The 15,962-nt window shown below is 36.5% G+C and overlaps 1 protein-coding gene and 1 pseudogene across 1 annotated transcript in view; both read right to left on the reverse strand.

Moving 5' to 3' along the window:
* The window catches only part of LOC148870268 (uncharacterized), a 35,039-nt gene extending 26,332 nt beyond the window's left edge, over positions 1-8,707 (reverse strand). Inside the window, exon 1 of the mRNA XM_088972406.1 lies at positions 8,489-8,707. Within this exon, the coding sequence (XP_088828532.1) occupies positions 8,489-8,561 (73 nt within the window). The 5' untranslated portion in view covers positions 8,562-8,707. The remainder of the gene's footprint in view (positions 1-8,488) is intronic.
* A 259-nt stretch (positions 8,708-8,966) lies between these two features.
* Positions 8,967-10,649, reverse strand: LOC148870269 (SCARECROW-LIKE protein 7 pseudogene; annotated as a pseudogene).
* Between the last annotated feature and the right edge of the window lie 5,313 nt (positions 10,650-15,962).

Raw genomic sequence — 15,962 nt, forward strand, 5'->3', positions numbered from 1 at the left:
TAATTATTTCTTCAAAAACCAAATTACCCAATGAGTGATTGCCTTTTCTGATTTCCTCCTAACCTGAATGACATAAAAACAACCCTCTAACAAAGGGAAATATAATAAAAAATAAAATAAACATTCAACCAATGGGAGGATTCCCCACTGCCCTTCCCCCCCCCCCCGAAAAAAATAATAATAAATAAATAAAATATTAATCCTTTTTCACCCCTTGTCTGGCTAAACTATTTTTTAAAAGGATATGGGTGCTCTCTGTACTCAAGAAATGGAATCTACTTGTGCCCCATACACTTAATTATATATAGTATTTTTTAAAAGGATATGGGTGCTCTCTGTACTCAAGAAATGGAATCTACTTGTGCGAGTAGATCCCACGTGCGAACACCCATTTCCAATAATCAATTACTAATTAATTATTAATTAATAACAATAATCACTGTAATATTAATTACGGTACTAACTAATAACAATAATTATTAATTAATCACAGTAATTAATAGTGTAATAACATGCACCCATTTCCAATAATTAGTTACTAATTAATTATTAATTAATAACAATAATTACTAATTAGTTACTACTTAATTATTAATTAATAACAATAATTACTAATTAATTACAGTAATTAATGTGTAATTATTACTGATTATGATCAATAATTACTGTAATAATATAATTACTGATTATGTTACTAATTAATTATACTGTAATAATACTTAAAGTAATTAATTACTGTAACTATACTGTAATAATAATTACTGATTATCACAGTAATTAAACAAATATATAATTAGTGATTATGATCAATAATTACTGTTATTACAAATATTGTTAATAACTAGATCTTTACTTTAAATTAAAATTATAAATATTGTTATTAAAAAATACTGTTAATAAATTTAGTAACCCAATTTTAATAATTACTGATTATTACAGTAATTTAATAAATATATAATTAGTTATTATAATTAATAATTACTGTTATTATAAATATTGTTAATAAATAGATATTTACTTAAATTTTACTTTAAATTAAAATTATAAATACTGTTATTAATAAATATAGTAATTATTGTTATATTCAAAATAATTAAAAATGTTATTAAAAGTATTGTTATTGATTATTTAATAAAATATTATAATTACTGACTATTACTAATAAATACTGTTAATTTAATTTATTTTTGGTAATTACTAATTTAATGAATATTGTTAATAAATCCTATTCATAATTTTAATAATTACTGTTATATAAAAAATAACTAAATAATATTATTAAAACTATCATTAATGATTATTTAATTAAATAGTATAATTACTTACTATTATTGATAAATGTTGTTAATAATGTTCTGACAACCGATTTGAACGGATGGCCCATTCTGACAACAAAAATTACAAGCAAAAAATTACGGAACCATTCTAGCCACCGGTTTTCGGGTCGACAGTTCGATCATCCAGTTCGAACGGACAGTCCGTTCTGACAACAAATTTTATAGGAAAAAAATTGAGTTTGTGAGGTTCATTAAGTAGTATCATACGTGTTATGTCATTTGAGCGTGTGACTCATACAACCTGAAAACATAACCGTTTTGGCCACCGGTTTTTGGATCGACGATTCGGCCATTCGGTTCAAACAGACGACCTATTCTAAAAACAAAAAATTATAAGCAAAAATTTACAAAACCGTTTTGGCCACCAGTTTTTAGGTCATCGGTTTGATGGTCCGGTTCGAACGGACAGTTCGTTCTGACAACAAAAATTACAAGCAAAAAATTGAGTGTGTGAGGTTCATTGAGCAATATCATACATGTTATGTCATTCGAGCGTGTGACTCATACGACCCAAAAATGGAACCGTTCTGGCCACCGGTTTTCAGGTCGATGATTCGACCGTCCGATTCAAACGGACGACCCGTTATGACAACAAAAATTTTTAAAATAAAAAATAAATAAGAAAACAGCCAAAAACCATTGAACAGGTCAATGGGTTGACGATTTGACCACTCAAGTCAATGGGTCATTGACCGATTTAATGGTTTTTGGCCAAAGACCAAGATTGGGGTAAAACGGAACTGCTTGCCTGGACAGTTTCCAATTAAAAAAAAAAACGGACGACCCATTCTAACAACAAAAATTACATGCAAAAAAGTGTGTGTGAGGTCCATTAAGCATTACCATACATGTTATGTCATTCGAGCGTGTGACTTATACAACCTGGAAATGGAACTGTTATGGCCACCGGTTTTTGGGTCAACGGTTCGACTGTTCAGTTTGAACAAATGGCTCGTTCTGATAATAGAAACTAAAAAAATAAAAAAATGACCAAAAACAATTCAACCGCCCGGGTCAATGGGTCGTTGAACAATTCAACGATTTTTGGCTACGGATCGAGATTAGGATAAAACGGAACCGGTTCCCTAGATGGCCGATTAAAATATAAAAAACAGCCAAAAACCATTGAACAGGTCAGCGGGTCAATAATTCGACTGCTTAGATCGATGGGTCATTGACCGATTCAACGATTTTTGGCCAATCATCGGGTCAACGAGTCGACAGGTTGATAGTTCCATTCCAGCCCCTACGAAGCAAGGCCCCTCCACTAGTAAGACTTTTATTAAGATAAGGAAATATACTGAATTACATGAGTGTGGTTTCAGCATTGCAATGACCCAAGCTACAAACACATACAAACAGTTACAGTTCTGCCTAGAAGGTATCCGCCAAACCATTTGCAATCCTGTTTACCCAACCAAATTGAGAGTTGAACCTCCTTGCAAGTATGTCAATTTCCCTATAGATAAATTTGAGCTTCCAAGGTGCTGATGTGAATTGTTTAGCCCAAGAAATGACCAGTAGTGAGTCTCCTTCAATTTCTAAATCTGTTGCTCCAATCTGCTCAGCCAGCTTTAATCCTTGTAGGAGAACCAGAGATTCAGCCTGAATTGAGTCACCAATACCTATTGATCCTGAGAAAAGTGCCACAACTTCTCCTTGATGATTTCCAAGCACACACCCCCCCCTATACCTGTCCTTCCCAGGTTGCCAAAGGAACTCCCATCAAGGTTTAGTTTTAGTTTATTTAGTGCAGGTGGTTTCCACTCCACACTCAAATTTCTTTGGGTACATCTGTTTGTACCACTTCAGTCCAGTTCTTTAGAATGTCATTCGTGGAGAGGTTTTTTGAATAGTCACCCAATGTGCAGTTATGGTTTTTATGGCTTCAATGACTTCCTCCTTTGATTTGCTTTTTTCAAAGAAAATTATTTGGTTTCTTTCCTCCCATGTAGTCCATACCACAGCAGCTCTTGCTGCCTTCCATAAGCACTTTCCTCTTTTCTTCTGTTGCATCATGAAAGAGGGGCTGAATAGACTTACCACATCCTGTGGGGGAGTCCATCTGCATCTAAAGAGAGAACAAACAATTTCCCAAATACGAGAAACAAAAGAGCAGGATAAGAGTAAATGGGGTGGGGTTTCACCACAAGCCTTACAAAGGGCACACACATGAGGAAAGGGGCATTTGTTTGGCCTTCTTTCCTGTAGCACATCACAGGTGTTTACCTTCCCTAGGAATACTTCTCAACAGAAGGCTTGTGCTTTAGGACGGATCGGTTTGCACCAGATTTCTCTCACCAGGAAATTCACCCCAAAAAATTCAGAATGAGTGAGCAGACTGAAGAAAGAGGCACAAGAGAATAAGCCGTTAGGGGTTGGGGACCAGATTCTGCTATCAGCTGCATTATCAGGCAAACCATTACTGAATTCTCATAATAGATGTCCCCAATTCCCTTGGCAGCTGTCTAATGTCCCTCATGACAATTAGTGTGTCTATATTGCCAAGATCCTTGACTCTTATTCTTGAGCCAATTCTCACCACTACCCACAAATCCCTTTCACCACCATGTCCCTGTAACTGAGGAACTTAGCCAGTCTTGGCCCTTGTCATACTGCTAACAATTATGCTATTTTGTCTAGTCTCCAAATCCTATGGATCCAAATAAGACAATTAACAAGGTCCCCTCATTGTTCCAGACTGCAGTTATCAAAGTGAAAGAAAGTTGGGATCTGTCCGCCCCCATTCCACCATGGCTATTGTTCTAGATGAAGATTAGGAAACAAGTAATCTTCACAAAATTCTGAAGCACTTTATCCTTGTTCACGTAACCCATGCTACATATGTAACAATAGCACTTTCAACCATAGCATTGATAAATAAGACTACACTGCAGCTGGTCTTTTATATCAACCAACATTGCTATGACAGTCTTTAACTTGTCTTATTATACAAAACATTTTTTTATCTGTCTCTTGTAACATTTGAATACATGACAGATTAAAAAAAAGCTAATAGGCTGTACCATCAAAAACTTTGATTTTGGCATCTCCAGCTTCTACTATTTTACATGACTTAGCAACATTCACCCGCTTAAGGAGCCTTGCTACTGCAAGACTATGAAAGAGCATGTAAAGGAGTCTCAAAATCTGAAACCTGATTATATTTAAAATTCTCTCTTGAAGTTGAATCACAACCATTGAAAGAAATATCTTGCTAGGCTCCTTCTTAAGTTCGTGTTTACTCTGAACTTGCGAATCATATTTACAATTTTCTTGGTCTCCTCCCCCCCCCCCTTTTTTAGAGAGAGAGAGAAGGTAACTTTCTGTTCGTAAGGGATCAGGAGGGGGGGATGTACATGAAGGATTTACAAAGAAACAGAAACCCCAAAAATTACATTACAAAAAATTTCTATCCACCCCCAATTTTGAAAGAGATTCAGCTAAAGTGTTCAGCTCCCTCATGATCCATCTAAACAAGCAACAGAGATCTGAGGAGGTCTCCTAGAACTCCAGTAAATGATCAAATCTCCAGGGGCCCCTATCAAGGTTGGAAACTCAGACAATGGCAATCCTAGGGCCCTTTTGTTTTTTGGATTTTGAGAGGGGGGATAGTTGGTCAATGGGATTTTGGTTCCCATTGACCAAGATACCCATGTTCTTTTTTCAGATTTGCGTGGAGTCCAGGGAAAATTTATTGGGAGAATGACGGTTCAGCCAAGCGTCAGAATTCTTAAGCCCAACGTACAGTTGGGGTAGGTGCCAGCTCGGAATTGATGCCAATTCATGGGCAGGCATTGGTGTACAGAGTGGGGGTATTTGACATTTTGAATTTTTATAGGTCTGCAGTGGAATTCAGAAATCTGCAGTGAGCCTGTCCGTACTTTTCCGAAATTTATTTTCCCTAGGTAGTGATACCCATCTCCTAGGTGGGTAAGTAACTTTCCCACCTAGGGGGAAGTTGCCAACACTTGGATGGGACAAAGCTGCCCCTTTTAATAATGGCTTTTTATGGCTAAAAAAGTCATTGTATTATTTACCTGGGAACTAAAAGAACATGGGTAAGAAAATTTACCCAGGTATGTATTTCCCAGGATACACTTACCCAGGTATGTGCATTTACCCCAGTAAGTAACTTCCCGAAAAGCAAATGAGGCCCTAGAATCACCTTCCACCAGCAGCAGTCTTGCACCAAGAGACTTGGCAAACCTTAGGCCAAAGAGAAGGGCTCTTCTTTCAGCTTCCAAAGAGTCTGCCAAGCCAATCAGCTCACTGAATACCCAAATCAGATTACCTCCTGCATCTGAAAATATGTCCCCCAAATCCAGCAAGACCCCTGTCGCTATCAGAAATTCTACAACTACCATCAAATTTCAAAAAGAAATCACAGATCAGGTCTTGAATCAAGGGCATTTTGAATCCGATTGATGGAATGTGAGGGATGTATAAAATGAAGGAGGTTGCCATTCAGCTGATGAGACTAACACCAGGGAAGAAAGGAGAGATGATCATCCAAGAAGCGAAAAGGTGAAGGACTTTCCTTTTAACACAATCCAATGAACTAGAAAGATTTCCAAAGACACTTATTTCAATTGATGACAAGGTGGCCCACTGATTCGCCATCTCTCGAGCAACATCAGACAAACATGAGGAGAGGAATAAAGAGTACTGCTCCTTTTCCTTTGAATCAGATCACAGGTATCGATTCTACCACAGGCACACCTCCCATGTGAAAAAGGAAATTTTTGTAGGAACATACTGTTTTTTTGATAAGTGAGAATAAAAATTTTATTGAAGAGAAAAAGAATTTAAATCAGGAGGTGACTTCACATCACCCAATTACAGACCAAAATTCAAATTAGAAAACATTTTCCACAGTACATATCTGAAAATACAGGAGTTCGATGCACCTCCATAGCAGATTTACCTTCTTATTCCCATTCAGACTAGGACAAGTAGAAAAGATTTCTGCTGTTGAAGTTGGGTGAAAATTTGAGACCCCGAACATTGATGTGAAAATTTTCCATAAAAAGCTTGAGAATTTGCAGGAAATGAACAGGTGAGTAGCATCCTCTTCCTGCCCCTCACACAAACAGCACCTGTTAGCCATGCTAAAGCCTCTAGATTTCAGGTGATCAACTGTCAACAAACTGTCCATGGCCACCAACCAGGCCAGAGCTTCGACTCTAGGAGGGACTGGATCACCCGAAGGGGGGAAAGTTCATTGACCCAGAAACAAGACGAAGATATAATGACTTTGTGGTAAAGACACCGGAGGAGATAAGGGACCAGACTCTTTCACCAGGGAGGGACAAAGATGGAAAGACATCATTTAAAGCAACCAAAAGAGAGGAAATTTCAGTAGCCTCCCAGTCACTCAAGGCTCTACGAAACTGGAAATTAAAGGACAGACCGCAGTTTCCTCTAATAAGTGTCAAAGAAATCAAGGCCGTTTTGTTGTGGACAAATTGAAAAAGACTCAGACAGACTTGATATAAGGGTTGTGTAGCGCACCATAAATCAGACTACAATTTTATTTGATTGACGTCACCAACACAATATCTCAAAAAGGGGAAGAAAATAGACTAGATTGGAGAAATACCTTTCCAAGGATGAGTGGAGGGGAATCGAATCAACTCCAGGTTGCTGTCCCAACCGTTAATGTTACTTCCTTATTTGCTTCGGATGATGGCAGCCCAAAATTTATCCTGCTCCAAGGGGAAGCACCCAAGCCATTTGCCAAGAAGAGCCATGTTCCCATCTTGGTCCCTACTCCCTACCTAGTGAAGGCTTCATAAAGCTGAATTTTGATGGTAGCAGTGAAGGAAACCCGGGTCCCTCCGGCATTGGAGGAGTTTTTAGGGATGAGGAGGGAAGAGTTATTGCTTTGTTTTCAAATCCAATTAGTGTAGGAGACTCTTTGAGGTCTGCAGTGATGGTTGTATTGGAAGGTGTGCAAAATTCCATGGAGTTGCCTATTTGTAAATTGGTAATTGAAGGGGACTCTAAGTTGGTTATGAACTGGCTTCAGAAAGAGGAGGACATGGGTGGTGGGGTTTCATCTATGAGCATAGGAGAATTATGAATTTGTTACAAGACATGGAGGTCATACTTCAGTGGGTGAAAAGAGATGCCAAGTCCTTTGTTGATTATCTGGCTAAACAAGGGGGGGGGGGGAAGAATCATTTTTTTTGGGCAATGTTGTAATCTTTCTTCTTTTCAGGAGAGCTAAGAGAGTTTATCTCCCCCTGTTTTCTTCCATGTGATTTATAGTTTTTATCTCAATGAATGAATTCTGTTATTGATAACAAAAAAAAAAAAAAAAAAGTCCTTTCCAATAAACGACCAATGTCCAAACCACCTTATTCTTTTAACTTGCAAACTGTCTTCCAATTCACTAGATAGTTGCCGTTCATACACTTAACTCAAATGCATTTTTCTACAAATCGAACGGCTTTATTTCTGTAGTTTGTCTACTTTCCTCGAAAGCTACCTTTCTTAGGTGACCTTTCCCTTATTATCATAGTCCACCAAAAAGACTTTGCAGATTTTCTAGCAAACCAATTGTAAGGAATGTAGAAACTGTTATATCTGTGATCATACTTTTTTTATCATTCACTTCACTTAATTGTCCAGCCTATTGCTAAGGTTCATATCACAGATACCATGTCAGCAAATGCAAATGATAATACAGTTAGCAGTGACAATACCAAGAAAAAATAATTACCAGACAAATATAAAATGAAAATTAATATTAATCGGGGCATACGAAGAGAATGTCTTGATACTTCATCAAATTTAATGATCTATATTTAAGTCTAGAACTAGATGTCAATTGCAACCATGCGAGAAACCGGTGAGTGAACTTAGTTGAGCTTCGCAACAGAAAGGGAAAAACATTAATAATCATTATCTGAATCGATTTCGAGCCCTATGTTTTGATCTCTCTAAAATCATTAATTAGGAAAACAAGTGCAGGTGTTGAAGGTTTCTGGTTGATATATTTAACATATTTCTAGGAATTATGGATTTTAAGGCATTCATATTCGCCTGCTATTAGTAACTTGAAGGAAAAAACAAAAACGTATAAATCCAAAGCCAGAAACTAGACGGACACTGCAGGAAAGGAATGCACAGGGTGAGAAGAGAACCTGTTCGGAAATTTGCCAAGGAAAACTGTTTCCTTTGTGAGCGAACTAAGTAAAAGAGAGCTGCTCTCGCCATACAGTGAACCTTGAAAATAGTAGGCTTCAGGCGACGACAAAGAATGCCAAGGCTCGACGCCAGTGCCCGGTATAGTTGTATTTGTATACATTTAAGGGCTGTAACCGGGTGGGGTTAACGGAATTAGTCACATTCGAATCCGAATTGATTATTTGCAACTAACAAAGGCTAAAATACAAAAACCTGTCCTGAAATTTCTGACAATCATAAAAACTTCCTCTATAGTTTAACTTTAATAAAAATCCTCCTTTTATTTAAAAAAAATCGACAAAATCCCTCTTTCGTGAATGACCAAGACGGAAAGCATATAGAATTACATTTTTATCCTTATACATCATCTGAACTATTTGCAAAATATCCACGTAATCCTTCCACACCAGAGAAAATATCCACGTAGTACTTCCACACCAGAGAAAATATCCACGTAGTACTTCCACACCAGAGAAAAAATATCCGGTTGGAAATTGTAAAAGAGCTATCTAAACTCATTAGCGCCATTACGAAACAGTGAGAAGGGGAACGCTATTCCACGCAGGCAAAAGAAATTCGGGCGGTGATTCCACCAGAGAATAAGAAGAACTGTAATTGTAATTCCATGGGAGAATCTTTGCCAACTCATCGCATAATGGCTGAAAGCCACAGATTCAAATCTACACCCTTCCATCAAAACCCTCCACTACTCCTTTTCCTTCATTCTTTCTCATCTCATTGGCCCTTCTTCCGGTTCGACAACACCAGAAATCTGCCTCCCAAGCAGCAAGCTTTCAATCTGGATGCGCTCCGTAGAATCTCTTGTCAAGCTTGGCTCAAACGACTCAAAGACCGCCGAGTAGTACTGCAACGCAGTCTTAAAACTGTTGAGGAAATCAACCCAGTTGAAGCCCGCCTCGTACTCCCCGAGTGTCACGACCTTGGGCTTCAGAGATTTCGCCAGCCGCAAAGCCCTCTCCGTGGCAACTGTTGTCTCGTTCAACAGGTTATACAACTGAAGCATGTAATTCACTGCCAAAACCTCTTCCGTGTCAATTCGGAATATTGATTCGTTAAGCTCGTGAATCGGCGTCAAGATAGGCTAGAACTCAAAATTTAAATCGAGAAGCTTGGCGAAATCGCAGAGACGAATGCCAGTGGCGGACAGAGATTCCGCCGGTGATCCCCCCCAGTGGGGGAGCAGGAATGTCGGATATTCGGATGCTAGAGGGTTTCCCGATGGACCGAGTTTCCATGGCTTGGAGGAGCGCCGCCCACTAAACTCCTTTAACTATTCCGAAGTCGACGATATGTATCCGATTCGCCGCCTCGGTCACTTCGAGTATCGCTTGGTTCGCCGTCAAATGGGCAAACTTCGAATATGGGTAGGCATCCTTTAAAGCTTTACAAGGGAGTGTGAAATCCTCCGACGAGGTCTCGAACGTTGGTGCGGTTCTCCTAGTTTTTGAAGAAACTCGACTCTAAAGAGCTTCAGAAAAATAAAAGACAACTCTTTCCGTCGGATCGCCACATTTGGACACTGATTCCTGGAGTCGAATATGTGGTTTGACGACTCGTTCTGGTGCAAAATAGGCCAGTTGGGCACATTCTATGAGAGATTTCAGCAGCGGCGACGTAGATTCCATTTCAGGTGATTGAGCTACGACAGCAGCAGCATCACTCACCCTGTTGAATGGCGGTGGATGAGTCGCTATTGGGAAATCATTAGCTAGGTGGGGGTGGGGTGGAGGTGGAGGTGGCGGCAGCAGTAGGGCTCACGTCGGGACTTGAGCTTGGAGCGTGTTGGGATTTTTTTGGGTATCCGAGAAGACGAGTCGATTAAGGCCGGACGGGGAAGGAGAGGAGAGGTTGAGCCAATTGGAACCAGAAACGATAGGATCGCCGCCGCAGAGAGAGAAATCGTCGCTGTGCCATGCATCACAGTCGGAGGGGTAAAATATGTTTTTTTGGAAAAATATCATCGGTTTAACGTTTTTCGTCTGGATCGTTGACGGAAGTGAGGTTTTTGTCGATTTTTTTTAAAGGAGATATTTTGTCAAAACTTTTAGGGGAGGTTTTTGTATTTTACCTAGCATCATAATTTGATATGACGTTGGGTTCCTACCCACAAAGATCTACCACGGACACTCAACGCCATGTTTTGTTAGTATCATTCTTTTTCATTGTTAGAAATTCTAAAATGGACAATAATGAATAAAAATGACTGTAATGAGAGAATACTTTTATGAATCAAACATTTTTTTCTTAAAAAATAATTTTTTTTCAAACTATAAAGTGTATCATTTTCATTCTTAGAAAAATGTGTAGCGATCATAAATCGGCAATTTAGGTCTTCAAAATTATTGCATAGATGTTTATGGGTAGATGTCGGCATTCAATGCACATTGGCATAAGTTTTCACAACAGTATGTCAAAAAACATTTATGAAGGGGATTTTGTAGAGATATGACATTTTGCATAGAGTTTTTTTTTTAAATGAAAAATGAACAGGGGACATGATTATTTTCATGCTGTAAGTTGTCTCAATTTTTATTTTATGGGCTGATTTTTCATTCTGAAAAAAAATGAAGCCCGTGACAATAATTTTGTAACCAAACACTAATGTTATTCATTCTTGCCCATTTTATGTCCAAAATGAGTAAGAATGTAACCAAACACTAATGTTATTATTCATGGTGAATAGTGAGATATTCCGTATTTACATATTACTAATGTTGAGGAGATATTCCCAATGTACAGCTGTAGTGTCCCGTGGGTAAATGTGGGTCGGAGATCCAGATTAGGTTTAAGTTTGCACAAAACCCATTTCGTTGTTTTTAGAATTGTTGTTATCTAAAAATTCACCATGAACTTTTCATATTTCTCTATAAATTCATCCTGACTTTTTAATCACAAAAAAAAAAAAAAATCCTACAGCTAAATTGTATTGTCTAAAATTCACATTCTCTTAGGTTTCATTAAATCACCATTGATGGTTATTAACATAATTTGTCAATGACTCAATGTAAGCACTTAAGCATTTTACATTATCAAACTACCACTGAATGGCGAGAGCATGTGAGATGCATTAATCGACCATTGCAAAGAATAGTGTAAGCCTTATAATACTATACTAGCGGAGGGGCCTTGCTTCGCAGGGGCTGGAATGGAACTCTCGACTTGTTGACTTGTTGACTCGGTCTTTGGCAAAAAATTGTTGAATCGGTTAATGATTCATTGATCTAAACAATCGAATTATTGACTCGTTGATCTGTTCAATGGTTTTTAATTGGTTTTTATTTTTTTAATCGGCCATCTAGGCAACTAGTTTTGTTTTATCCTAATTTCGGTCTGTAGCAAAAAATTGTTGAATCGGTTAATGACTCATTGATCTAAACAGTCGAATTATTGACTCGTTGATCTGTTCAATGGTTTTTATTTTTTTAATCGGCCATCTAGGCAACTAGTTCCGTTTTATCCTAATTTCAGTTTGTAGCCAAAAATCGTTGAATCGGTCAATGACCCATTGTCCTGGGTGGTTGAACCGTTGACCCGTTCAATGGTTTTTTGTCATTTTTTTATTTTTTTAATTTCTATTATCAGAACGGGCCATTCGTTTGAACCGTTGACCCAAAAACCGATGGCCACAACGGTTCCATTTCCAGGTTATATAAGTCACATGCTCGAATGACATAACACATATGGTAATGCTTAATGGACCTCATACACTCAAAATTTTGCATGTACTTTTTGTTGTCAGAATGGGTCATCCGTTTTTTTATTTAATTTTTTTAATTGGAAACTGTCTAGGCAAAGCAGTTCTGTTTTACTCCAATCTTGGTCTTTGGCCAAAAACCATTGAATCGATCAATGACCCATTGACTTGAGTGGTCAAATCGTCAACCCATTGAACTGTTCAATGGGTTTTGGCTATTTTCTTTTTTTTTTTTTTTGTTGTTGTCATAACAGGTCGTCTGTTTGTATTGGACGGTTGAATCGTTGACCCAAAAACCGGTGGCTAGAACAGTTCCATTTTTGGGTCGTATGAGTCACACGCTCGAAAGACATAACATGTATGATATTGCTCAATGAACCTCACACACTCATTTTTTTGCCTGTAATTTTTGTTGTCAGAACGGACTGCCTGTTCGAACCGGACGATCAAACCACTAACTTGAAAATTGGTGGCCAAAATGATTTTGTAAATTTTTGCTTATAATTTTTTGTTGTCAGAACGGGCTGTCCATTTGAACTGAATGGGCGAACCGTTGATCTAAAAATCGGTGACCAAAATGGTTTCGTTTTCAGGTCATATGAGTCACACACTCAAATGACATAACACGTATGATACTACTTAATGAACCTCACAAACTCAATCTTTTTCCTATAATTTTTGTTGTCAGAATGGACTGTCCATTCGAACCGGACGGTCAAACCGCTGACCTGAAAATTGGTGGCCAAAACGGTTTTGTAAATTTTTGCTTATAATTTTTTGTTGTTAGAACGGGCTGTCGGTTTGAACCGAATGGCCGAACTGTCGATATAAAAACTGGTGGCCAAAACGGTTCCGTTTTCAGGTCGTATGAGTCACGCACTCAAATGACATAACACGTATGATACTACTTAATGGACCTCACAAACTCAATTTTTTTTCCTATAATTTTTGTTGTCAGAACGGACTGTCCATTCGAACTAGATGATCGAACTATCGTCCCAAAAACCGATGGCCATAATGGTTCCGTAATTTTTTGTTTGTAATTTTTGTTGTCAAAATGGGCCATCCGTTTGAACCAAACGGTCAAAGAGTCGGTTGTCAGAATGTTTTTTAAAAAATTTATCAATAATAGTAAGTAATTATACTATTTAATTAAATAATCATTAATGATAGTTTTAATAATATTATTTAGTTATTTTTAATATAACAGTAACTATTAAAATTATGAGTATGATTTATTAACAATATTCATTAAATTAATAATTACCAAAATTAAATTAAATTAACAGTATTTATTAGTAATAGTTAGTAATTATAATATTTTATTAAACAATCAATAACAATACTTTTAATAACATTTTTAACTATTTTGAATATAACAATAATTACTATATTTATTAACAGTATTTATTAATAACCGTATTTATAATTTTAATTTAAAGTAAAATTTAAGTAAATATCTATTTATTAACAATATTTATAATAACAGTAATTATTAATTATAATAACTAATTATATATTTATTAAATTACTGTAATAATCAGTAATTGTTAAAATTGGGTTACTAAATTTATTAACAGCATTTTTTTAATAATTATTGTTACAAAATGGAATCTACTGTAATAATAATTGGGTGCTCTTTGCACTTAGGAACTAATTAATTAGTAATAATTATATAATTATACTATTATTACTGTAATTAATCAGTAATTATCGTTATTAATTAATAATTAATTAGTAACTAATTACTGGAAATGGGTGTATGTTATTACACTATTAATTACTATAATTAATTAATAATTATTGTTATTAGTTAGTACTGTAATTATTATTACAGTATTAATACAATTACACTATTAATTACTGTAATAAAATAGTAATTATTATTATTAATTATTAATTAATTATTGGAAATGGGTGCTCGAATGTAAAATGGGTACGAGTAGATTCATTTTCTTTTAATATATATATATATATATATATATAATAAATTTATATGCACATTATATATCATTTAATATAAAAGTATATGTAATATTTAATATGCAAAAGATGTAGATCTTTTGTTGAGGTAGATGTAAAAGATGTAGGTCTGGGGTTTATGTTTTAGGCTTGAAACCAGGCTAGGTCCTGCATAGGCTATACCAACTACCATAGGTGCAAAGGCTGAACTAGGCCTGGCCCGGCCTGACCCCACGGTCACCACTAAATTTTACCGAACCAATTCCGATTAAATTAATTAATATATATATATGTATAGTTATTATAGTATTGGCAATCGGTTGCAGTTTTGTTGTGAAGAGTATTTAATAAGGTTAATTTGCCATCAATGGGTAGTTTGGCACATAAAATATGTACTTAAATGCTTACCTTGACGGCTTATGTACAATTTCGCTCGCTCGAGGTTTTTAAAGGACATGATAAGTTTAAGAGAAATGCACATAAGTCATTATGAGTTTTAGATAACATCCCTTTTATTTTTAAATAATAATACTTCCAAATGTGCGAATGGCAATTTTAGCTGATGATCATAAGTAATAATATGCTTCTAAGTCTTCTTTTTTTTTCGTATTTCTATGTGTATAATTTTATTTTGTTATTTTTGTATATGAATTTTATGTGTGTAGAAATAGTTATTAATTATTGCATATAAAAATCAAAGGAAATTCCATATTAATACCTATACTTTAGGGCTAGTGTCATTTTGATCTCAAAACTTTAAAACGTATCCATTCAAACTTTCAATACCTAAAATTGCAATATAACACCCACCGTTAATTAATCATTAAGTGACATATAAATACCCTTTAGATGTTATCTAATTTTCTTTGTTAACAAATTCTTTGTATTGGTTCTAATAGGTAGAAGATGACATCCGAAACAAGTTCCAAAATCGAGTTTGGCTCATGACAAGGTAGACTTCATGCACACACCATTTGCGCAGCATGAGGACGCGACACACATTCTTTAAACGTGCGCGTGCTTGAAACGTGTGATACATTGTTTCACTTCATCATGCTTGAAGTCGGGCTCGCTCGTTTCACAGACAGATTCATCCTTCACAATCCTATGGGGCAAGCCAGACTCACTTCATCCTTCGACGGCCGATTTAACAGCAGCAACGAATGTGAGTTTAATAGAACCCCCTGCCCTAGCTCGAATGATGACGAAAGGTTTCGTTCTAGAAAGCAATGGTATCACCTTCGGATCATTTTGGTGGTTCACATACGCAGGAATCTCATGAATCCTCGTTCGCTTTGGAGGGATCATGTCTAGACTCATGCTAGGGTTTGATGCCTCTGGGTCACATCGAGAAGAAGCAAGGCAGGGCGGTTGTTCCTTCAATTCTAATGGTTTTCACTCTCTCATTCTCTGTACATCGGTGAAGATATGGTTGAAATTGGGAAATGTAGTATATAAACTGCTTGTGAATTTTAGGCATATAATTAATGTCTGAGCGAGCCTAACATCTATTTTGTTTCGCAACTGTTTTTGGAAATAAGATAAATGAGAGGAAGAATCACTTTTCTATATTACGAATGCTAAAAATTGGTAGTTTCTTATCGGACATTTGATTCGGGTTTATGGTTGTTATGGACTTTTGGTTATTGAATTTGTTCTCTTGAGTTTGAGCAGGATTTCATTTAGCCAAGACCTTTTCTATTTGCTACTGTGTTACTCTGTTTTTTTATTTAATCCTCCCATGAATCTAGAAA

This window comes from Nelumbo lutea, chromosome 2, assembly GCF_056320005.1.
Source record: "Nelumbo lutea isolate HS-2025 chromosome 2, American lotus-T2T, whole genome shotgun sequence".
Classification (NCBI taxonomy): Eukaryota; Viridiplantae; Streptophyta; class Magnoliopsida; order Proteales; family Nelumbonaceae; genus Nelumbo; species Nelumbo lutea.